This window comes from Leopardus geoffroyi, chromosome B2, assembly GCF_018350155.1.
Source record: "Leopardus geoffroyi isolate Oge1 chromosome B2, O.geoffroyi_Oge1_pat1.0, whole genome shotgun sequence".
NCBI lineage: Eukaryota > Metazoa > Chordata > Mammalia > Carnivora > Felidae > Leopardus > Leopardus geoffroyi.
The window spans coordinates 15205536-15230515 of NC_059332.1; the positions used below are offsets into that span (position 1 = coordinate 15205536).

General features: G+C 43.0%; 1 protein-coding gene across 1 annotated transcript in view; it reads left to right on the forward strand.

Moving 5' to 3' along the window:
• RANBP9 (RAN binding protein 9) overlaps positions 1-24980 on the forward strand; it is a 91971-nt gene that overhangs the window by 63856 nt on the left and 3135 nt on the right. Inside the window, exons 6-13 of the mRNA XM_045497356.1 lie at positions 3257-3441; positions 6109-6221; positions 7571-7679; positions 10164-10354; positions 11505-11649; positions 14970-15091; positions 16742-16893; positions 23656-23767. Of these exons, the coding sequence (XP_045353312.1) occupies positions 3257-3441; positions 6109-6221; positions 7571-7679; positions 10164-10354; positions 11505-11649; positions 14970-15091; positions 16742-16893; positions 23656-23767 (1129 nt within the window). The remainder of the gene's footprint in view (positions 1-3256; positions 3442-6108; positions 6222-7570; positions 7680-10163; positions 10355-11504; positions 11650-14969; positions 15092-16741; positions 16894-23655; positions 23768-24980) is intronic.

Consider the following 24980-nt stretch of genomic DNA (forward strand, 5'->3'; position numbering starts at 1 on the left):
AAAATACTGTCACTTTTCATTGAATCCAACTGACTTTACCACTTCTAGTTTTTTATCACGTCCTGATTACAGAAGTAATACACAGTGTTAAGTATTTGAATAATAAATGTTTGTAAATACAGAAAGGTACAAAAGAGAAGTTTCTCGAAATTCCAGCCTGTTTAGACATGATGGCTGCATTAAATATATATCCTTCCAGGTCTGTTTCTGAATTTAGGTTAGCCAGTATGTCCATTATTTAAATGTTTACAGCAGAGGTGAGGTCATAGTTTATGTACTAGTCTGTAGCTTGCTTTTCTGCATTTAGGAATATAACATCTTTCTGTGTCAGCATACACATTTTTTACTCTTGTTTTTTGCTTGCTTTTGATACCTTATTGTATGATGTGCTACCACAATTTCTGAGATGCACATTTTTTCATACTTTGACACTTATTTCTTTAAGTTTGTTTCTTTTTGAGAGGGAGAATGAGTAGGGGAGGGGCAGAGAGAGAGGAAGAGAGAGAGAATCCCAAGTAGGCCCCGCATGTCAACGCAGAGCCCAGTGTGGGGCTCGAGCTCACGAACCTGTGAGATCATGACCTGAGCCGAAGCCAGATGCTTAACCGACTGAGCCACCTGGGCACCCTTCTGTTTTGACTTTTATAAAATGGGGGTGCATCTTAGAATCTGTGGCCTGCCACATTTAATTGGAAGTGTTTTTTCTTAGACATAAAATGATGGTATGTCTTACAATTACTGGAGTCTGAGTTTCGATGAATGTGGTATGTAATACCACTTGTGAATGGACATTCTTTTTAATATTTTTCCATTAAAATAATGCTTCAGGGCGTTATGTTTGTTTCTCTGTAGGATTTAATTCTTACAAGTGAAATTGCTCTGTCAGTTTTAATAGATTTTGCCAAATTTCTTTCTTAAAAGATGATATCCTTTTACATTGCTGTGCACAGTGGATGAGAGGGTTTACTGTCTCAACCTTCATCAACATTGGGTATTCTTAGCTTTTAAAATCTTAATCTAATGTGCAAAAAATTCTTCTTGTTTTAAAATTTTTTTTTTCAACATTTATTTATTTTTGGGACAGAGAGAGACAGAGCATGAACGGGGGAGGGGCAGAGAGAGAGGGAGACACAGAATCGGAAACAGGCTCCAGGCTCTGAGCCATCAGCCCAGAGCCCGACGCGGGGCTCGAACTCCCGGACCGCGAGATCGTGACCTGGCTGAAGTCGGACGCTTAACCGACTGCGCCACCCAGGCACCCCAAATTCTTCTTGTTTTAATTTGTATCTTAGGAAGGCCAGTGAGGTTAAGTGTCTCTTTATATTTTTATTGTTATTTTACATTTCTTCTGCAAATTGCGCGTATAGCTGTCACCACTTTAAAAACAAGTGAGTTGGCCTTTTAATCTTTGTCCTGTATCTTGAGAATATTGTTTACATTGGGAATGTTGATTCTTACATGTGTAGCAGATTTTTTTTCCCATAAAGTCTATTGTCTTGACGTTTATGGCATGTTTTGTCATAGGGAAGTCTTAATCTGTGTTATGGCACAATTTTATCAGAGTGTTTCTGAATGTTGATTTTCTTTTCTAGTGTTGATATGATTATTTTCCCGAGTTCGCCAGGAAAATTTAGATTAGCACACCCTTTTTAAAGCGTCTCTGGGCAGTGCTGAATGTCAGAATCACATTCTGCTTGACAAATGGGATTGCCTTTCACTCTGTTGTTGCCTGTATGAACAGTCTTTGGCTTTATATACTTTTGTTTTAAGGTATGTCAAAGTTTGGTTCTGGAGTTCAGTGGAAAGAATCGTGTGCCAAAAGTGGAGAGGCTTGCGTCCCTTCTTTTATGTGTCTCATTCAGAGATGTGTGCTGCCACTCCCTGGGTCTCAGTTTTCTGGGGGGTGAAATGAGAGGGCTGGAACAAGTATCTCCCTTATCTCCGGCTTAAAATTGTAAACACTTGCTAGTTTGGTTGATCTGGAATCCGGGCATTTGCATACATCGCATCACCATTTATTTCCTGAATCCAGTGCAATTCTGTTCCTCAGTATTTTGACACAGTATTCCCTTTGTTTCTGATTTTGGTTGCCTGATCATCGATGAGTTGTTGTTAAATACGTCCTCTCAGCTTTTTGCTGTGAAATATATCTAAGCATCTTATACTCACATCCAATTATCCACTCTTAATCTTTACCCAATTTTGTAGTGAAAATATTTGTGATAACCATTAAAGCAAAGAAATAAGGCATAAATACAGAGAATAAAGATGAAGTAAGCCTTGGGGTTAAAACTAAAGTAAAACTAAACGTGGATTTGTTGTCAGATTAATCTGTGTTCCAGTCCCTCCTGTGTCGTGATGCATACCATGAGCAAGTTAATTTACCCCAAACCTCACTTTCTTTATCTTTGTAATGCAAATAATAATTATTTCACAGGATTATTATTGCGCTTAAACCCTGCTATTTAGTAGACATTCAGTAATTCATCCGCCCTTTAGGTATAACAACTAGTGATAGACCCAAAAGGATTCCTGTATTTTTTGCATACTCGAAGCTATTAAACTTGATTGTTTAGCTTCAGAATCTTGGAATAGATCTAAATGCATTTCTCTGTGAATTTGATTATTGAAATCCCTTTCCGCTCCCGAAACGTGTGCATTTGAGTCTTTTACTTTTATACAGAGAACCCCACTCTTAATGGCACTGTGTGTTTTGCTTATAATTAAGTTCTTACCACCGTCCCTTTATCATGGCATGCCAAATGCACGGAGAAATGAAATCAGTAAACTTAAAGTGGCGCCTGCCCAGATAGAGTTGTACAGTAACTAGTCTTCTCATGAAGTCTCTAGAAAATGCATCAGACATATCATATATGAAAGCATAAATCCGAATTAATGTGTTTACGCTTGAATTAACGTGTAACTAGTATGTGACATGTTCTTAAGAGCAAGACTTAAGTTTTTGCTTATTAGAAGTATAATGCCACACGGTCTCTGAATAAAACAGGTGGTTTAGGTGGCTTTAGACTTTTTCTTGATGATTAGATTATAGGAAGTGCTACGTTTTGTCGAGCATATGGTCTCACTTAGATTATTTGCTTACTTTTATTTGTCTTTAGCTAATTTTCTTTCTCTGCTGGTTTTGTTTGAGATTTTAAACTATTCAAGAAGTAAAATTCTGAAAGGTAGCATTTGAAAGAATGACTGAGTCTTTAAAACAGTTAGATAGATGCTAGTGAAATGTGTTGTCTTACAGCCAAATTTATATCCCACCGTGGGGCTCCAAACACCAGGAGAAGTCGTGGATGCCAATTTCGGGCAGCATCCTTTCGTGTTTGATATAGAAGACTATATGCGAGAGTGGAGAACCAAAATCCAGGCACAGATAGACCGGTTTCCTATTGGAGATCGGGAAGGCGAATGGCAGACCATGATACAAAAGTAAGTGAGGAAGTTTGAATGGACGTTATTCAAAAATATATATATATATATTTTTATGAAACATTCTTCTAGTATGAAAGAATATTTATTGAGGCATTTTAATCTAATTTCTATCCTAATGATTTTAGTGTATCATTGATTACATTTAAATCTCTATAAAAAGTAATTTACTTTTCTTAATTAAAAATAATTTTTATATATCCTAATAATTTTAATGTAGTGATGATATTTTAATCTCTATAAAAAGTAATTCACTCTGCTTAAGCGATTAAAAATAATTTCGTATCTGGTCTTACTGATTTGGAGGACAAAATAAAGTGACACTAGATAGCTTGGGTTCATTCATTTGCTTGCTATCCTTAGTAATAGGATTTAATGATTTCCATAGGCTACTTGATTCTGTTGTTAATAGTGCCAACGCAAGAGACAAATTCAGGAAGATAATTTAGGTTGTATAATTCATGGTTTTTGGACATGAACTTGGCTGTGTCCAGTTCGCATATTTATGGGGCTAAAAAAAATAATCCAGTTAAAATAATGGTATAGTTAATGTACTGGAATACACACTTGGGATGTACATTTTGTATTTCAAGTTTTGACTAAATTTTTCCAGTGTGTGGGTTACTCTGTCAGAATAATACCAGCTACTTTTGCTTACTAGGATTCCTGTTGTGCTAAATATTTACTATTTTTCGTGGAGATTTAGGGAGACTATAATTGCCTCTGTTCTAAATAGGAAAATCTGACCAAAAGCATTCTATGGCAGGAATTTTTAAGAATCTTACTAATTATTTTAATGTAATTTACTTTTATATGTTCTCATTAGACATTTAAGAGGAAGCAAAAAGAATGAAGATCAAAGAGTTAAGAATATGCAGTGAGGATTCCTAAATGCAGGATTAATACTTAGGATTTAGGATGATACAGAATGGGTAGCAGCAAACAATGGGTGTCAGTAAAAGTACTCTAAACTGAACAACCTTTATCTTAACTCCTTTATGAAAAAATAGAATTTCATTATGGAAGTCAGCAGGAAAATGCAAGTCCTGTGACAGTCAACTTTGTAGACTATTCCTTTGCGAAAAGGCTAGAGATGACACCTGGGTGTCAGTAGCACTAAACAGTAGCTCTGAAAGCTTGAAATGGTACAGACTTAAAAATTAAGTACCAGTGAATTTAAATAGTCATTTTCACTGCTGTCATCTCACCCAAGAAAATAGCAAAGGCTTGGAGATACCATCTATCTGACAGTGTGTCTTAAATGTCTGTGTAATTGCTTTGAACAGTTGTAAACTTAAAGATACAATAAAATTTTGTGTGTGTGTTTTTTGGAGGAGATAGTGATTGGAAGACATGATGGTAATTTGGAAAACATGCTTCTTCCTTGGAGCCGTTATCATCTGGTATCACAGAAGCTCTCCACCGGTAGTCTTTTCCGGCACACTTGACCCAGCAGTGAAGTCTGGCTGAACGTCTCGTGGTCACCATGAGTTAGAGCTCAGATAGATTGCTGTCCCGGGGCCACCTCCCTTTCATGCTTTAAAAATGGGTGCCGCTGAGCATCCTTGCAGGGGAGTAGTAGAGTAGAGGAAACCTTGTTTATCTTAATTCTGTGGTCGGAGTCCGGGGAGGACCCTCCCCGCCACCACGTCCTTTACAAAAGTGACACTCACCATGACCTCCTAGGGGGTCCATTTAAAACAATTCTTCCCTACCCTCTTAAATTAATTTGACCAATTAGATGAAATAAAATGAAACATCTTGTTTCTTGGAGATTTGCCCCTCTGCCCCCCAGTCCCTCCTTCCGGAACCACAGCTTCCTTCCCCATTTTGATAGGGCCTCAGTAGTGCCAGATGGAGGCAGGTTTAGGAGTTGAATATTTGGATATATTGGTTATTTGGGTTAATATTGTTGAGTCGAGTTTTTGTAACCTTTTGAGATTAGATGTAAATGTGTTTTGACCGCTTGATGGCCTTTTAAAAAGTACACTTGTTCTTTGGAAGTATGGCACTTCCATGTAAATCACAGCTGAGTCAGTTTTTTGTGTGTACAGTCATACTAATAGATTTAGATTAGAAGGGCAATTTCTCATTGATTAGTAGAATCGCCCTCAGAGACTTTGTTCTGGAAGATTCTCAGATTCACCTTAGCGTTTCTTGTGTTCACCTCCTATGACCCCTTATCCTGTAACTGAGGAGCAGAGAAAGGAGTCGAGCTCCACACAACACAAAGAGTTAATCTGTTATTTAAAAATTACTGGATTTTATAAAATGCTGACACTTCACTGGGATAAGCCATGCAGTAAAGATGAAACCGAAATTACGGTTAGTGGGATTGAATATAAGGATGGGAATAGTAGGAAAGGCCCCGGGGATAACGGGGAGCCAAAAATCAAGAGCTGTATAATGTCCTTGCCTCTCTAGTGGTAGTTACTCCTAGGAAAAGCACTCTTCACATGGGATTTGCAGCTGCCTTGTTGGAAATATGACATGAATAGAACAAAATGATTTTTTTTTTTTAACTTTAAAGTTGAGGTTCTTAAAGCCTGGTTTCAAGGGAATAGGTTGGTTTTGTAACATCAGAGTAGATCTTGTTTTATATAACTTGTAGTATGAAGCCTGTATTCTCTTGACTAAAAGATGTGTGTTTCTTCTTTTTATTTTAAGAATGGTTTCATCTTATTTAGTCCACCATGGGTACTGTGCCACAGCAGAGGCCTTTGCCAGATCTACAGACCAGACCGTTCTAGAAGAATTAGCTTCCATTAAGAATAGACAAAGTAAGGACCCTGTGGTGCATGGATAACACTTGTTTTCAGATTATAGGTTTGGTTATATCAATTTTTAGAAATTTTATTTTTTAAACTAAGATCTTTTCAAATATATTAACTTAAAATGGATGCCTCTGAAATTTATTTTCACTGACATTTTTGAAGACCACCGTAAAAAACACTCACGTAAGACTGGGTTAGCGTTCCGGATGTAGAAAGAATTTTGGAGAAAGTTTTATAAGGAATGTTTACCATTTTTTCTTAAAAAATGTTTGCTTTAGCTTTTAGGAAGTAAACATTAAACAAAAAAAAAAAAAATTTTTTTTTTTTTTTTTATAGTTGGTAAAGTTATCCCATGATTAGAGACTAGCAGAGATAATACGTACAAAGCAATGTAAACCTTTGCATTCAAATCGCTCGCTAACCTTAAGGTAGTATTGGTCTTCCGTTGTACTGCCCGGGGTCCCGGTGCTGTGGCCAGAGCTGTCGGCCCGGGCTACCAGGGGCACGTCAGTGTGTCGCTCCCACAGTTAGCCTCCTAAGGGACAGTGGCGCAGCTAAGTCCACCAGGGAGGGGGTGGCTTGATGAGACCCTAGGCATCGAAACAACGTGATGGGTGAAAGCGATGTTTTTATAGGTCGCGCTGCTATAAGAACACTTAATCCATTGTGTTGTCACCAACTGTAGGCTTGTCTGTCTTTCTCGCTGTGTTTAAGCTCTGGCAAACCGGAGACGATCACTTTTTTTGTGTGCCCATCATGTAATTGAACAGCTTACCTGACAGCGGGGAACACTCAGTGAATGTTGAATCAGACTTTACTCCAAGGCTACCCATTCTCTCAGTACTGGGTTCAAAAGGTTATCACGTTTGATAAGGCATTTTGAATATTACCTCTTTAATGTTTGCTATGGTCTTTAAAAAAAAAACACAACACTCTACTGAGATATGATTGGCATATTAGATAGAAGCTGACGTATTTAGTGTGTAAGTTGAAGAGTTGGGGCTTAAGGATTCCATGAAGCCAGCACCACACTGTATGCCGTAAACACGTCCCTGCTTTTAATCTTCGTGTTTAAAACTTCAGTAATGCTTCACAGATGTTTTTCTGTATTACTTGTATATTAACTCGTGATTTTTAGGAATAGTTTATGAAAGTACTTGTTTTTCTGATTTTTTAATGTGTCTGAAATTGTTCCTTGATTCCCTGATAGAAACTATGATTTAAAACAAAAAAAGAAATGGAAGTTAATCACCGTAATTTAAATACTTTTTTTGACTAACTCTTTTTTTGACGGTCCACTAAGTTTATGTTTCTACTCTTAAAAAATTAATCTTTTGCCTTCTTTTTCTAAATAGGAATTCAGAAATTGGTGTTAGCAGGAAGAATGGGAGAAGCCATTGAAACAACACAACAGTTATACCCAAGTTTACTTGAAAGAAATCCTAATCTCCTTTTCACGTTAAAGTGAGTTTGCTAAACAAAACGTTATTGTGTGTGTGTGTGTGTGTTATGTATAATCAGAATTGTTTTCATGTTTTAATAGTTTTTGTTTCACCTCGTGTCAGGTATTTACATATAATTCTGTGATACAGAATGTCTCCATAACAGTTTGTAGAAAACACTTTTGTGGTAGGATTATAAGCAGATGGCATCTCTTGCTATGTATCTGCTCTTCTGTGGTGCTAGCTGTATGTTTAAAAATGTTAAAATTGTAGTTAGAAGGTGGATATCTGTTTTTCTTCCTGCAGAGTACCTTATTGTAAGTCTGTGTCATTTTGAAAGCTGTGGTAAAATATACGTAACGTTTGCCATTTTTGCACGTGCACCTCTGTAGTATTTTTGTTTTAAGTTTATTTTGAGAGAGCACGCACGTGCACCAGTGGGGGTGGGGGGCAGCAGGAGTGGGGGAGAGAGAATCCCAAGCAGGCTCCGCCCTGTCAGCGCAGAGCCCGACGCAGGGCTCGTGTTCACGAACTGTGAGATCATGACCTGAGCCAGAATCGAAAGCCCGACGCTTAACCGTCGGAGCCACCCAGGCACCCCGTGCACTTGCGTAGTATTAAGTGGAGTCACATTGTTCTGATCGTCACCCGTCATCCACCTCTAGAACTTTTTTCATTCTCCCAAATGGAAACTTGAAGTCCCCATTTCTCCCTTCCCTGCCTCCCAGCAACCATTTTACTTTCTGTTTCTGTGAATTTAAATTTGGCTGCTCTGGGCGCCTCAGATAAAAGAAAGCGTAACAGTCTGTGTTCCTGTAACTGGCTCATTTCTCCCAGCGTATTGTCCTCAAAACCCATCCATGTTATATAGCATGTGTCAGTTTCCCTCCTTTTGAAGCTGAACAACTGATAGACATTTGGGTCGCTTCCACTTTGGTTCTTGTGAATAACGCTGCTGTGAACAGGGGTGGTGTATGAATGTCTGTGCAGGGTCCCTGCTTCCAGCCCTTTGGGGTATATACCCAGAAGTGGGATTGTTGAACCTGTGGTAAATCTGTTTCACTTTTGGAGGAGATTAATCCTTAGAGCTCTGTAGCCCTGCACCATTTCACAGCCTCAGCCAGTGGCATGCAAGAGTCCTGGTGTCCCCGCATCCTGCCGACACTTCGTTTCTGCAGCTTTTGTTTCAGTAGCCATCATGATTTGGCGTTTCTTTTTTATTGGTGTTAGGAATCTTTGTTATTTTAAAATCCAGGTGTTATTAAGCCTAATATTTCAACTCTCTAAGTACCAGACGCCCTTTGTGTTTGTTTTTCTTTTTTTTGAGAGAGAGAGTGAGCTGGTGGCGGGGGCGGGGGGCAGAGGGAGAGAGAGAATTCCAAGCAGGCTCCGTGCCCAGCACAGAGCCCGACCTTTGCAGGCTTCGATCCCATGACCCTGAGATCTTGACCTGAGCCAAAATCAGGAGTCGGACATTTAACCGACTGAGCCACCCAGGCGCCCCACCAGAAACCCTTCCTTTGTAAGCCAATGTCAGAATTGTTTTGCTTAAGAGTAAAATTTTAAGTGTGGCACATTTTGGTTAAGAGGTTGCAGATGGGAGTTGCAGTGAGGAAGAGCGTGGAGCAAGGCGCTTCATCTACGTGATGTGTACACGAAAGCTGTACACGAAAGCGTATCGTGTTCTTGCACGCCTTTGGACTTGCCGCCAAATGCAAATATTATTTGATTAAACTATTTTTAGCTTCAAAAATGAAGTCTTCTGATTTTAAGCTATGGATTCCTTCATTTTCTTAGTGAATCTTTTTTTTTTTTTTTTTTAATTTTTTTAATGTTTGTTTAGTTTTGAGAGAGTGCAAGCAGGAGAGGGGCAGAGAAAGAGGGAGACACAGAATCGGAAGCAGGCTCCAGGCTCCGAGCTGTCAGCACAGAGCCCGACGCGGGGCTCAAACTCACAAACCATGAGATCATGACCTGAGCTGAAGTCGGACGCTTAACCGACTGAACCACCCAGGCGTCCCTCTTAGTAAATCTTAATTAAAGGAGAGATAGTGTGTTTTGCTTTATACTCTGGTTTTTCCGGAAATTTTTAAATTATTCTAAGCAGTACAGTGTATGAAACTACATGTAGTGTTTTTAGCACACTATCTAAAGACCACACTTACTGATAGATACAAGTCCATAAGGTATTTCCTTTCAGAGATCTGTTGTTGCTACTAAATAAACTGCTCTTTGAAAATGACCTAAGTAGGGGCGCCTGGGTGGCTCAGTCAGTTGAGCGTCCGGCTTCGGCTCAGGTCATGATCTCGTGGTCTGTGAGTTCGAGCCCCGCATCGGGCTCTGTGCTGACAGCTCGGAGCCTGGAGCCTGCTGCGGATTCTGTGTCTCCCTCTCCCTCTGCCCCTCCCCTGCTTGTGCTCTGTCTCTCTCTGTCTTTCAAAAATGAATAAACATAAAAAAAAAATTTTGAAAATGACCTAAGTAAATTTGTCTCTTATCTTTCTAGAGTGCGTCAGTTTATAGAAATGGTGAATGGTACAGATAGTGAAGTACGATGTCTGGGAGGCCGGAGTCCAAAATCTCAGGACAGTTACCCTGTCAGCCCTCGACCTTTCAGTAGCCCGAGCATGAGCCCCAGTCACGGATCGAGCATCCACAGCTTAGCACCAGGCAAAGGAAGCAGCGCACATTTTTCTGGTGAGACTCAGTCTTACGACGTTACTTCGAAGTGTTTGCCCTTCTTTGTAGTTTTGAACCAAAATGAAAATTTTTTGAAACATGGACGTTTCCACATAGCTGTTTTGCACATGCACATACTTGACCTCAGCGCTGCTCTGGAAGGAAAATTGTAAGTGGATCGGACTCGTGTGTTTTTAGTACCAGAAGGTAACTTGAAGCAGAGCTGTTTCTGAGAATGGATTATTAGCAGATCTTCATAAGCAAAAGTCGACATTCGAGCTGTCTCTAGAAAGTGAATCAGTAGATGTTTGGTAAAGGTAAAAGGTGACCCGTGTATTCTAATCCCATGTAAATGTGAAGGCGGTGCCGTGGCCGTGGCGGCTTCGGCCACCGATCCCCACGCTAGCTGGGCCGGCTGCTGTCTCTTTCTTTCCCCACCGGGCCTCTGCTCTGCCCGCTTCGTTTTCTCATGTCCCTCTCTGGGCTCACCGGTCACGGTCTCTCAGGCTTTTGGAGTTCTAGGAACTAAAATTCTCTCCTTCCCTGCCTTTGAGGACATCACTTCTACAGGTTTACTTCCAGCCTTCCTTAGTCTTCCTCTGCTGGTCTCTCTCATTCTGTTCTTCCCAGCGTGTTCTCTTTCCTCTGTACATTTAACCTTCTAAAGCAAAAGTCACATCCTCTTTCCTTTCATAGAGTAACACCTTTGCTCTTCCTCAGTCGGCATGCACCTTTCTACATTACCACCTCTCGGTTTATTTACATCGCCATCCTGTGCAGTGCATGTGATTTCACGTTTGTACCCTTCGCCACCTCCCCTCTTGAATTTCATACATTCACTCGGGCCCAGACGACTTCTTGGCCTCAGTGTATTCGTGCATTAAATGGGAGCGATGAGAACACAGGCCTCATGGGGGAGCTTGGGGGATTAAATAAGATCCATAATTAAGCCTTCAGTAAATGTTAGAGGAGATGATAATTACAGCCCACAATTAATATCCGTCTGTCCTTTCAAAGAAGTTATGTTTCCTGTTTAAGCAGTGCATGGACTGCCACGTTATAAAAGTTTTCAATGCAAGATCAGAATACGGGCATATAGTCGTTACAACTGACCAGTAAGTTGGTGTTTGTTTCTGTTTTCATGCCTCTTTTTCTTGTTTTTCCCCAGGTTTTGAAAGTTGTAGTAATGGTGTGATCTCAAATAAAGCACATCAATCCTATTGCCATAGTAAACACCAGTCATCCAACTTGAATGTACCAGAACTGAACAGTATAAACATGTCACGATCACAGCAAGTTAATAACTTCACCAGGTGTGTGGTCTCCCTAGCTTTTACATTACAATAAGCAGCCTAATTATTAGCGTCATTTTTAATCATTTGGAGAACTTGAATTTGATCGTCCATAGGGGGTCCGGGCGCTCCCAGGTCCTCAGAGAACAAAAGGGTGAGGAGTGAGTCCCAAACTCTCCGGGCTCCTGGGGGCCGGCAGCCTCTTTTCCTCTGCTCCTTCGTCGTGCTCCGCGTCACCTTTTCCCTCTGCCAGGCTGTAAGCATACACACCGGACTCCTTGCCTCTGGGCTTCCTGTGGGCAGCGGCCTGTACACGTGGTCACGTAATGCTGTGCCTGTATTTCCAGGTTAAGTCCCAGTTGTTCATTTACTCTCTAGAAGTAATGTAGGGTACGTTTACAACCGTCTTTTTCTCTCTGTGTGGGTTTTTTGGTGTAGATGTGCATCAGGTTTTCTGAATTCCAGGTAACTAACTTGACAAAGAATCTTTTTTGAAAGCCTGACTTTAAGGGGCGGGGCTTGCTTGTTGCAGCAGAGGGACCTTCAGCCATTTAGTAAGCGTACCATGAGCCCAGTGTGAGGACCCGTCGGATGTCACACATTCTGCCGGGCCTGGTCTCCGGCTTCAGAGAGCTGGGAGAGAAGAGATGTGTGTGTCACCGTCCTGTCACATATATTCGGGTTGAATATTCACGAACCTCGAGGTTCACGAAATGTAATCATTTGAATACGAGTTCTTACGAAATCAGCCTGCCCAGATCATCTAGCATCTGAATTTACTTTGGTTCAGGACTAGTGGCATGATAAAAAAATAATGCACATGAAAAACGATGTGTAGATTTTATCAACTTGAGGTTGGTTTGGTCTTACAACATGAATTGTTTGGTCACACCCCATCTGGCGGGGGGGAAATAATGTTCATCAGTGCAAAACTTTCTCACTGAAGGAAAAAGGATAGGATCTGACTTTTGACATGGGAAATAGGATTCTGGAGAAAAGCGTATGTGTGAGAATCAGTATTGCAAATCAGGAGAGTAATGAGAGTATCAAGATGATCTGTCCCAAGCGCCAGCCTGCCGAAGTAATGGCGTGTGGTGTGTACAGGTCATAATGGCGGTCCACAAAAGTGGTAGGAGAAGAGTAGGAAAAAACGCCGTCTTGTACGGAGGAGATTCGGGTTGTCTTTCACGGTAGAAATGACATAGTGGAAAGTAGGTTAGAGGACTGTGTCGTGCTGAAAATTCTGTATGGAATATGGGTGTGTGCGTGCGTATGTGCTTTATATATAGCATGTTAGCACTTTGTTCTTGGTAGAGGCTTCTGCCATTGTTTGTGGCAGGACTGGGGGCAATTCGGGCAGTTTGTGGGTTTTTGTCTGCAATACCTCCTCATGGCAAAGAAGTTGCTAAAGAGACCTGTTGTTACCTGCGTTCAGGGAAGCAAGCTCACTGGAAGGGTTTGGCGACAGCATCTTCTGTGTGCCATACGGCGAAGAAAGTGAGCTTGTGAAGTGCCTGGAACCGTTACACGGTAGTAGTTACTTTGTAGTTGCTGAAGGCTTTCCTTACAGTCCTGTGAAGTAGCGAGGGTGGTACTATTAAAACATTGTACCAAAACCAGAAAAGTAAATGATATTTTGTTGTCAACAAGACACGTCAATAACTCGTGGCTAGTAAGTTGCAGAACAGTGACTGCGTCCCAGGATTCCTGACTTCCAGTCGTGTGCTTTTTCTATTAGCACCCCCCTCCCCTGCTGCCCCATCTGCAACACTGCTCCCTCCGCCCTCCCTCCTCCCCTCCTCTCAGCCGGCTGTAAAACTGAGTTCACTTGTCACTTTCCAGGATGATTTCCTTGTTACATCCCCACCAAAGGTGGTGGCTCCCTCCCAGTGGGTCCTCTGTTGGCCCCTGGAGGGCAGAGGCCGTCTCATTGTAACCTTAGCCCGCAACACACAATGTGGGCTCAGAGGCTCTTAAGTGTGTGTTGAATGAAAGAATCCGTCCCAAATACCGAATTGAATTGTCAAAAAAAAAAAAAAAAAAGAAAGAAAGAAAGAAAGAAAGAAACAAGCGTTAGTATATTAAGATCACTAAGAGCTATGATCTCAACAATTTCCATTACATTAAACATTATTTTTTAAAGTTTGATTTTTCTTCTCATTGTCAAAGCTCATCAAGATACAGTCAGCGAGCTTTTCTGCCTCATGGAGTCATCCTGGGGCCATTACCCCCTTCTTCCTAGCTCTGTGTCTTTTTGCCTTACACGTCTCACCGATGGAAGCAGTGCTCTCACACGCACACACTTAAACTCACGCACTCACCCCGAGGTGCTACCAGCGGTTACCTCTGGTGGTGTGTGTGCAGAGCGCGTTTTGCTTGTCTGCGTTCGGTGTTGTTTTTTTTCCTACGAATGAATATAGGTTGCTTTTTTAATGAGAAAAGTGCATTTTCATTTAAATATTTCCTACACTGTCGTCACGCGTTCCTTCTGGGCCGTATAATCCCTGCCTGGATCTTCACTGGAGAAGTCTTCAAGAGGAGGCGTTTGTCGTTCATAGAGCGAGTGCGCGCGCCCACAAGTTCAGTGTGTGTCCAGACACAGTTACTGGCACGGGGCTGTTCTTCAGTAAATGCGACCTGAGGGCAAATGAGGAGCAACCTAAATACCCAAAATCACATTTTTAAAGTGAGGATTTAGCAGTGCTTTTTAGATTCTGTAGCCAGCAAGAAAGCCTGCGAGAGAAAAATTGCGGTGGGGGCTGGCCGGGGTGTGAGAGGGCGAGCCAGATCACCGTTCACCTTGGTGGGAGGCTGTGTTTCTGAGGGGTGAGGACGGATGCCACCCCGTCCAGGCCATTTAAAGAAAACCTCGTCCTAGAAGGGATGAAGATGAGGGCACGAGAAAGGTGAAGTGGGATCGGGGAATGGTTTGTTACGATGGGGTAGTTTTCCCCTTTTTTGCCCTGACTGCTCGAAATGCGTGCGGTGTGAGGCTGGGGCACCCGGGGGCAAGAGCTGATGAACACAGAACCAAGTGCAGATCTGACCTGGAAACACGGTGAGACGTATGTGGAAAGGAGTTTGTCCATACGGATATAGAGTCAGGAAACCGCTGCATTTTAGGACGTCCGCTGTTTTCCTCCTTCCAGGAGTACGACTTTGTTGCGAGTCGGCTACCTACTGGCTTTGAAGACGTTCAGGATAGAACCAAATACCTTGTTTTTGCAGACTGCCGTTGCCCTATGAAGTCAGTCTATGAGGAGGCTAGGAGTAGGAATTTATTTTAAACTACGCTGCGAGGATGTGATTTCTAAAGTTAGGTGTTTCTTCTTTATTTCCAGTAATGATGTGGATATGGAGACAGAGCACTACTCCAATGGGGTTGGAGAGACTTCATCCAACGGCTTCCTAAATGGTAGCTCTAAACATGACCACGAAATGGAAGACTGTGACACCGAAATGGGTCTGCAGTGATATTTCTTACGTTTTTAATAAAAAATGGTGACTACAAGGTTATGCTTTTACTTGTATTGATTCACAGCTGATGAGCATAAATCACGTTTAGCGATGTATGTGCCGTTGGATTTGACAAGAGCACAGATCCCGTAAACTGCCTTGTGAGCGCGGGCTGCTGCAGGGCGCGGTGCTTTCCAGTGCCTTCTGAAGTTAAGTTCCAGCCGGTTTTCTGTGCCAGACTGTCTTCGGCTCAACTTGGTGCTGGCGTTGATGCAGCCGTACTCTTACTAGCGTTAACTGTCTTTTAGGACACTTGGGGTTGGGGAAATGAACGTTTTTACACTGGCTTCAGTATAGCCAGTGAAGGCCAAATGGGTACAGCTGATTTTATAAATTCGAATCAATTTCTTAAGTTCATTTAATGTGAATATCTGTGACTATGCATAGTTCAGTGCCTGGCACATAGTAGGTGCTTCAGTATGACCCCCCCTTCCCTCTCCCTCCCCCAGGCCCCCCCAAAATGATGTGGCTGAAAGGTACATTAGCACACATAGTTTTGTTTTGTTGGTAACTTGCATAGTAAATTGTACCATAATGTTAAACCATCAGCAAACTTTCCCATCGATTGGAGAATGAAAATGATTGGAGCTTAAAAATTCTTTTTTGCCTGAATTCGATGGCAACATTAGATTTCTGAGTATTTGGGAGTTAAAGGGTCCTTTATTGAGGACTGTTGTTGAGGATTATATGTTCAGTGTAAAATCCATTTTTCCAGCAAGGGGTATAATTGAGAAGGCAGCCTAGTTTTCTTCTATCAGATACCAGCACCCTCCACATTCAGATATAGTCAGAGCATGGTGATTGAGAGTTCTGGAGCCAAATGACCTGGATTTGAATTCTGCAACTGCCATTTACAAGCTGTGTGACCTTGCTCAAGTTACTTAAGAGCACAGTGCCTCAGTTTCTTCATCTGTAAAATGGGTGTGGTAATAATAGCAACCGCCTCATAGGCCACTGTGAAACTTAAATGGGCTAATTTGTGAAAAGCTAGTAGGCACAAAGGAAGTGCTTAGTAAATGTTAAGGATCGTCATCGTTAGTAATTTATATGTTATTAGGGATTCATACAGTTACATTATTGGTCAGCAGTTATTGTCAACCAAGATATATACTAAACAATTATTTTCTCAAAGTGTGTAATTAATCCTGCGATTCCCTGGTGTCTTCTGTGTTTTTATTGGAGTCATTTAGCTTTTCACCTGGAGGAGTCCTTTTTTTCCATCTCTGCTCTGTGTCAGAGTAGCTGGAGTGGCAGTGCTGTTTTCTCCTTAATGCTGCTTAATGTAGTTTTAGAGAATTGTGTTTAACTTCTTCTACACTTTTCCCTGATATACCAGGGGCATCCTAAATGGAGCCGATTTCGACGGACTTTGACCTGCGTGCTGGAGAGTAGAGCCTAGATTCTTGAGACCTAGATAAAGTATACCTTTTAGCTGCAATGTTTCCTATTAAGTGAAAAAGAAAACCGCATATTTAAATAAACTATTAGGTAGTAATTACTAAATGAAACGTACAAAATGTTGTAAGCAACTGATGTTCATTTCTCCCTGGCACTCCATTTAATAAGAAAGTAAAATACTCGTTTGTTTTGCTTACAGAAGTTGATTCGAGTCAGTTAAGACGCCAGTTGTGTGGAGGAAGTCAAGCCGCCATAGAAAGAATGATTCACTTTGGAAGAGAGCTACAAGCCATGAGTGAACAGCTGAGGAGAGAATGTGGCAAGAACACAGCAAATAAAAAAATGTTGAAGGTAGATTTGTTTGTCCTTGACAAATTATTGATGTGTCAGAGGAACTAAAATTTCATTTTGTAAAGCACTGAGCGCTGGGAGTTCTTGTTGGACCTCAGGTAGAAAGGATGGACTCAGGGCACCTGACTCTTTATCAGTTAAGCATCCGACTCTTGATCTCAGCTCAGCTTTTGACCTCAGGGTCCTGAGTTCAAGCCCCGCGTTGCACTCTGTGCTGGGCGTGAAGGCTATCAGTAAAGGTAGGGATTCAATCCCAGTTCTGCCGCCTGTCAGCGTTTTATGCCCTTTGTCGACTTACTGTAATTTTCTTAGCTGTAAAATTGGCAAACTTATTAGGAGACATGCGAGTTTGCTGATAAAACTATAAGTTTGCGATATTTTTATTTCCATAAACATTGCTCAGGGCTGCAGCAGATTGAACGTGTACTACGTGGCTTTCATTTTGACAGTGATTGCTGAGGCACTTTCACAACCCCAGATAGATAAAATACACTTTCAGATCTCTTCTGGATTGATGCGCATGATAGACGGTAAGATGGCTAGGACTTCAGCAGTTTAGTACGGTGGTCACAAGTTGGCCTGTCAGTTGCGGACAGAGTTCTTCCCTCCCTTAAGTCGCCGTTGCTGTTAGTTGTAGAGATGTTAAGACTCCAAGAGGGTTTTTTTTCGTACACACATAAGTCCCAACAGCCCTGTAAGTCTATGACATGTTAACCTAGCTGTTGCATTTTTTTTGTAATCCTGCATCAGCTTGGGCTCAAAGGTGATTCGTTAGCAACATTTTCTCCTGCGTGTTTAAAAGGAGAGACGCGTGTGCTGTGGCCCTGAGACCGATGCTGGGGTGCAGTGGCAGGAGCAAGGCTTCTGCCAGCCCTTCCTGACCCAAACTGAGCCTCAGCGCCACAGTCAGCACCACCTAGCAGCACCAAACGCGGCCTAAAAGCGTCCAAAGCTCAAACAGCTACCTGCCCCGGAGCCTCCGTACGGTGCCTGTGTAGACGGAACACCACCTGCTCAGCCTAGGATGGTGGGAGGAGGAGCCACCCACGTACATCGCCAGTTACGGCGTGCGGTCTTGTAGCGTTGGGGGCTGCGACGGGAGCAGCGGTGTATTTGCTCTACGCGATACTTCACCCGCTGGATCGCACAACTGCGGTTTCTGGTGGCGACCCTGAGCTATCCAAAAAAAAAAAAGGAAGTTAATTATGATTTTTATGCTAAATAAAATTGGTGGAATATGTAATTTAAGCAGTTTTTCATTTAAAATGTCAAATCGCTTGGTGGGACCGCAAACTGGTGAGCCACTGTGAAAACGGTTTGGAGATCTCCCAAAAAATTAAAAATAGAATTACCATATGATTCAGTAATTCCACTCCTGGGTATTTACCCAAAGAATATGAAAACAGTAATTCTAAAAGATCCATGCCCCCCTGTGTTTATAGCAGCAGCATTGTCTACAACAGCCAAATTAGGGAAGCAGCCCGTGTGCACCGACCGGTGAATGGATAAAGAAGTGGGAGACACACACACACACACACACACACACACACACACGCACGAATGTTACTCAGCCATAAAAAAGAACGAAATCTTGCCATTTGTGACAACATGGATGGACTTCATATTCTGCTAAGTGAAATAAGTTGGAGAAAGACAAATACCACACGATTTCACACATATGTGGAATTTAAGAAATAAAGAAAACTGACCAGAAAAAGACTCTTAACTCTAGAGAGCACACACTGCTGGTTGCCGGAGGGGAGGTGGCTGGGGAGTGGGTGAAACAGGTGATGGGGATCAAGGAGTGCGCTTGTGAGGAGCACTGGGTAACGTGTAGAATTGTTGAATCACCATATTGTGCACCTGAAACTATTCTAATGCCGTGTGTTAATTATACTGAAGTTTAAAAAACAACAATAAATTAAAGCCAGACACTGACATATTAGGAATATGGCTGCCCACGTTTGCCCTGTAAGGTGAAGAATTCCTTGAGGTCAGACTAGGTCTTTACTTAACTCCGCCCCCTTTAAATATATCCAATGCGCATGGCACCTCGCTATTCATGAATGTTTATTAAGAGTTTTGTTTATATGGGTTCTGTTTATTGATATTTACCATACTAGAAATTCAAACAAATGCTTAATCTCCTGACCAATAATCCTGGATCCGTTGAATATTTTTACGAAAAATAACTTCCAGAAACTTTGGAAGAATGGCATCGCTTTACATTTGCCAGGCTTAATGGAGGGGAAGTTGGGTTCTCGTCCCTACCTGTGCACTCGATGTGCTGTGCTGTCACTGTCACTGGCCCCGTGGCCCCTGGAAACCCCGCTGTGTGGCCGGGAGAGAATGAGAGTGAGGGTGAGGCGAGAGAGAGTTTTCTCAGTTTTATTATGAAAACAGTGTTGACGTTCCGGGACCTCCTGCAAGGATCTTAGATTGAACCCAGTGTTTCTGGACTGTACTTTGAGAACTGCTGTTTTAGGGGATATTTGGGGATACGGAATGTTTCTAAGAATTCACGTGCTTTTTTACGCTAGGTCATCTTGACTGTTTTCCTGTTAAAACTTTATGCTAATTGTGCATGATGAAGGAATGTGATTTATGTAGTGCCTTTCAGAATGTAAGATTTCACTTAATCAGCTTACTGTCTTTGATGCTGATGTGCATAAGCTGAGAAAATGGCATTGATGTGGCCTCTTCTCACAGATAGTCCTTGATTATATATTGAATTATATGAAGATGTAATTCATCTTCCTCATCTAAAGAGTGTGGATGGCTTTGATTTTGCACTTCTGACTTCTGAGCACATGCCAACTACTACTTTAAGAGACTTTCTTAATATTCTGAACTCCTTCCTTCCCATTCCCCAAACTTATCTTGATCCACGTGGGGACAAGATGACTGACTGATCCGAGTTACAAGTCCCCGAAGAACAGCTGGAGGATTTGAGGACCACATGAAGAGGTGGTTTTTTTTGTCATCGTTGAGAAGGTTTAGAAATCATCCCCTTTCGTTTTTCATTTCGGGGCACATGTGATTGTAGTGGGTAATTTTTATCTTTAATTTTGTGTGGATCCGCGTAAGCATCTGAATCACACAGGCATCTGTAGAGAGAAAGATTCCTTTAAATGTGAAGCTAAGAGTTCCCTAAATGCTTTACTGTATTCTACGTCCCAGGGTCCTGGGGAGCAGGCCTCGTGCAGAGCCTGGGGGGGCCCGTGTGCGGTAAAAATGGGTGGGCGGGGCAGGGCGTCCTGCAGCGCCCGTTTCCCTCGACCTTTCCCAGTTCTCTGTCTTCCTTTCCTCTTCTCCTGTTCTCTGTTCCTCACCTCCCTACGCCTGCCAGTGGCTTGTCAGAGAGCTACCTGAGTTTGTTCAGGAGCCGCGTCCTGAGGCTCTGGCCGGAGGGACCGTGGAGTCGCACACGAAGGAGCAGCCCCGGCTGGCGATTGAAGCCCAAACAGAACGACTTAAGACCAGCCCTGTTGAGAAACTGCTGCAGACTTTAAGCCAACTGCAAGTACAGTTTGAGAACCCTACCTCAATGACGTCACGTTTGCCTCAGAAGTCATTCCCTCTGAGATCTGTTTGTTTTTAAGCGACAAGTAACCCACGATCCCACGCCTCAGAGTTTCAGTTTTGTGCCTTAAATCCCCCGTGTGTGTATTTTACATAGTAAGTATACCATTTTGTGGTGTTGTCATTGTCCTAGAAATGTACTCGCAGTTTCTGTGCATTAGTTCTTTTTAAACGGCTACATGCTACGCTCTTGAGTTGCTGTGTCAGTTCATTTAAGCGTTGCTTTATTCAATTTTTTGCTTTTATTCAGATGCTTCAGTGAAGGCCTTTATACATGCGTCTTTGTTCCTTAAAATTACAACACGGGATGGAGTCCTGGAAAGAGAATGATTGAGTCAAAGCTTGGGATTATTGTGGCTTTTCCTATAGATTGCTATACTGTTTTCCAGAAACCTTCCCCCAGCTTACAGCAGTAGTAAAGGAAAGTGCCAGAAGTACTCCTGTGTTAGTCTGCTTTAGTGACTTCAAGCTCAGACCTTAAAATCGCTTGTTTGCATTTCTTTGGTCACCACCATCAGTTAGGTTTTACTGCAGGATTTAAAACGTTAATGTTGCTGCCCTGATTTCACTCCCTTTGGAAAGGAAAAGTTGTAGATATTCAGGGAACCTGGTGGCATAAGCCTTTTTTTCTTCTTCTTCTTCTTCTTTTAAGGTTTTATTAGTTTTCTTGCTATAGCTTCACCTGACTTCCAAGCCTGTTCCATTGTGCTGCGATGGGATCCTGCTGAAGTCAAGTCTTACCCACATCAGTCCTCCATTTAAAAGTCCATTGTTGGGGCGCCTGGGTGGCTTGGTCGGTTAAGCGTCCGACTTCAGCCAGGTCACGATCTCGCGGTCCGTGAGTTCGAGCCCCGCGTCGGGCTCTGGGCTGATGGCTCAGAGCCTGGAGCCTGTTTCCGATTCTGTGTCTCCCTCTCTCTCTGCCCCTCCCCCGTTCATGCTCTGTCTCTCTCTGTCCCGAAAATAAATAAACGTTGGAAAAAAAAAAAAAAAGTCCATTGTCGTATTGGAAAAAAAAAAAAATTTAAGCCTTTGGGGACATTTTAGGATCTAACCCCCCTTACCTCTGGCTCCGTCCGTGCCTTTCTTTCTCTCAGCCTGTTTCCACGTAGTTTGGGTCTCTCTGGGACTGTGACACGTGACACAAAATACTGCATGTTCATAAGCAGTACCCTGTCCATTGTTTATTTACATGTCTGACTTCGCCGTAAGACCGCGTGGGTTCTTGGCACAATGACTAGGTCCTAGTGATTGCTCTCTGTGTCCTCGGGGTCTGGCAGCTGTGTGCAATAATACTCAATTGTTTTGAAAATATTAGAGCTAAATTTTAGACTTTCTTCATCTTGATATTTAGATTGGCCGTTAAAAGCTGCATCTTACTAAAAGAGGTTCTGTACTAACTGTGTGCCCTTAAGCTCTCACTGCCTCAGTTTGCTTCTCTGTAAGATGGGCATAACAGTATCCGTCTCCTAAGGTTATTGTGAGGATAAAATGAGATTCTCCACGTTAGGGCTCGAAACATTGCTTCACCCGGTATTAGTGCACGATAAATTTTTACCATCATTATCTTTTTTTCCGTGAGGTTTTGGTGAAATACTAGAAGAAGGTGTTAACAGAAGAACGGTCTGCCTTGAGATCTGGGACCGCAACCTTTCTCGTTTTTGGTCGCGTGTCCAGATGTATACACCCAAGAGGACGGTTTTGTGCTTAGAGGTTTTTAGGTACCAGGTGTTCCTTGAACACTTCTTCGGTATACTTCAGGTAACTTTCTGTAGCATCGGGATGGTACCTCACTAGGTGGCTGTGGGGTAAATTAAGTCTTGAGCGAAGGATCAGTGACTAGAGTTAGCTTCCCAGGATACAGGACGTTAACACTCTTTCCATCAGTAAATTCGGATGGCGGGGGTGGGGGAGCCAGGAAATAGAACGGGGTGGCTCTGTGCGATGCACTGGAAGAAGCAGGTCCTGTGATGGGCGGCTGTGTGAAGCTGCTTCCCTGTTCCCAGCGTCTGTGAGTAGCTGCAGGGGACTCAAAATAGTGTAAGAAAGAAATTTTCCTTTCAGAGACCTTTCATTATAAAAACTGGGGCGAGCCGTCTACCACCCATGAAATATTCAGCAGCGGAAGGAAGACCGTGGACCAGCCGCACGCGTTTTCTTTGAGAGGCACGTGTATTCCCCGCCCGGTAGCCTCAGGCCGCGCGGCTCCGGCTGTGTGGACAGCCCTCCTCCGGGCTCCCCGGTGTGCAGGCCGCGTGGGGTGAGAAAGGGCCAGAGCACAGCTGACCGGCAAGCCTGGCCTCCGAGGCCGCTCTGAGCAGCGGTGAGTTGAGCGGAGGAACGTCCGGGCAGCTGGACCTGGGATCCTTTCCTTCAGAAAGTCCAGTCTCCCACTTGTCCGTAATCCACATTTTGAAAGTGGCACTGACCGAATTCATTGACGCTTCCTAAGCACTGTCCTACGCAGGCCTTCTGAATCGGGAAGGCGTCCTGTCATTCGCCTCTCTCGGGAACACCGCCCCGGATTAGGGCATGGACTTTGGGCAAAAGAGGACGACCTCCTGTACCGAGAGGTTAGAACGAACGGACGCTGCCAGTGTCCTGGAGCGGTTAGTGCTTACTGACTGAGAGTCACTGACTGAGAAGACCGCGTGTCCGTCCCTTTAGGAAGGGTGGCTTGAGGATGGTTGGAACTACTGAATGTTCCTGAAGGGCAGCCAGTTTACCTTGTTGGTCCTGAGTTTGAGAAAGTGACATCCAGGGAGATGGACCTCGGCCCCACATCTGTTTAAGAAAATAAATAGGCTCTGTCCTTTTAATGTCAGATTCATACCAGTGGTGATAAATTATAGAGCATCTGAATGTTTTTGTCTTCCTCTTTAATTAGCCCGTTCCACCAGAATTTAATTTTGCCGTTGTGTATGTGTTGTAGGGATGGGGGAAGATTCAGATTCAGATTGGCTGTTTATAGTAAAGAAGGAAGACCCATTAGGCTTTGTTGTATAATCTTGTTAAAAATAGATATATAGCCTCATAATCATTGGGGTAAATGGGTTTGAGTGTTACCGTAGTCTTGTGCCGGAAAGCTGTGTATTTTACTTGTCTCTCAACTTTGTAGCCGTGGGGAGGACGGTAGCTGAAGCGTTTGAATTAAAAACCAAACTGCTGTGTTTTCAACAGGATGCATTCAGTTTACTCGCTTACTCGGATCCTTGGAACAGCCCGGTTGGAAATCAGCTTGACCCAATTCAGAGAGAACCTGTGTGCTCAGCCCTTAACAGTGCAATACTAGGTGAGTGAAGCGTCACTTCAGCCAGAGTGTCTGCATATTTGAGACGGGATTCGTATTTTGGTAAAATCTTCATGTAGAAACCATTTCTACATTTTAAAAAAGGTAAACTTATTTCAAAATATAGAAACCTTCCCCTCCACCATCTCAATTCCAAAATTAAACGGATTCAAATAGAATAATAAAAAAAAAACCACAACGGTATATTGGGATCCTACCCCGGGAAGTCTGGAAAATGGAAGTCTTTGTGTGCATGTTGTGTAAGCGTTTTTGGGCTGAGCCACACATACCGCAGCTTCCGCTGTGCTTAAGATACGGACACGAGGGACTTCCGGGTGACGTGTGACTGCCCTGCCAGCACCAGCCCTTGGAGTAGCACCGTATTTCCATGAAAGTTCAGCATATTCAGCCGTGTTATGCCCTTACCGGATAGAAAGCGAGGGGCGAGGGAAGAGAGCAGCAGTTTCGGTAGTGAGACTTCGCTAGAGGGGAGCACCGAGGGAGACCGGTTTGTCCTTCCCCTGGTTGGTTGCTGTCCCTGTAAGCAACTCACTACAGAGTATGCTTACAGGACTCATGTCCCGAACAAATACTTTTTCTGTGAATGCTATAACATTCCGTGCATTTACATATAAACCGTACAGGGCGGTTTATGTGAAACGATGATCTTCTCTCAGAGATTCTTTTCAAAGGTAACTTAAAGAAGAATGGCTTTTGACCTGACTTTACAGGCTAAATCCCCAGGTAAAACGAGGCTCCCACTCCTGCTCGGCCCTGTTACGTTTGGGAGCTTTTAGCAACACGTTTCAGACCATTTCAGGCGCGCGAGAGCATTGCCACAAAGAGCAGGGAGACCTGCAGCGGGCCAGGGACCGTATGGCTAGAACGTAAAGGGAGCAAGTGTTCCTACATGAGCCTTATCTGCTCTTACAAAGTTCATTACAGTTGACGCTCGAACCGAGTGGGGGTTGGGACACCAACCCCCCAGCACAAAAATTTGCGTGTAACTTTTGACTCCCCTAAAACTTAACCGCTGCTGGCGGGAAGCCCTGCCAAGAACAGGAGCCCTTGATAGACACAGATCTGGTATGTGACGCGTGTTGTGTTCTGGATTCTTACAATAAAGCTGGAGGTGAAGAAAACCGGAAGGGAAGAGCCGTCCACATCCCTGTACCGTATCAAAAACCGCAGCTGGAAGCGGGTCTGTGTAGTTCAA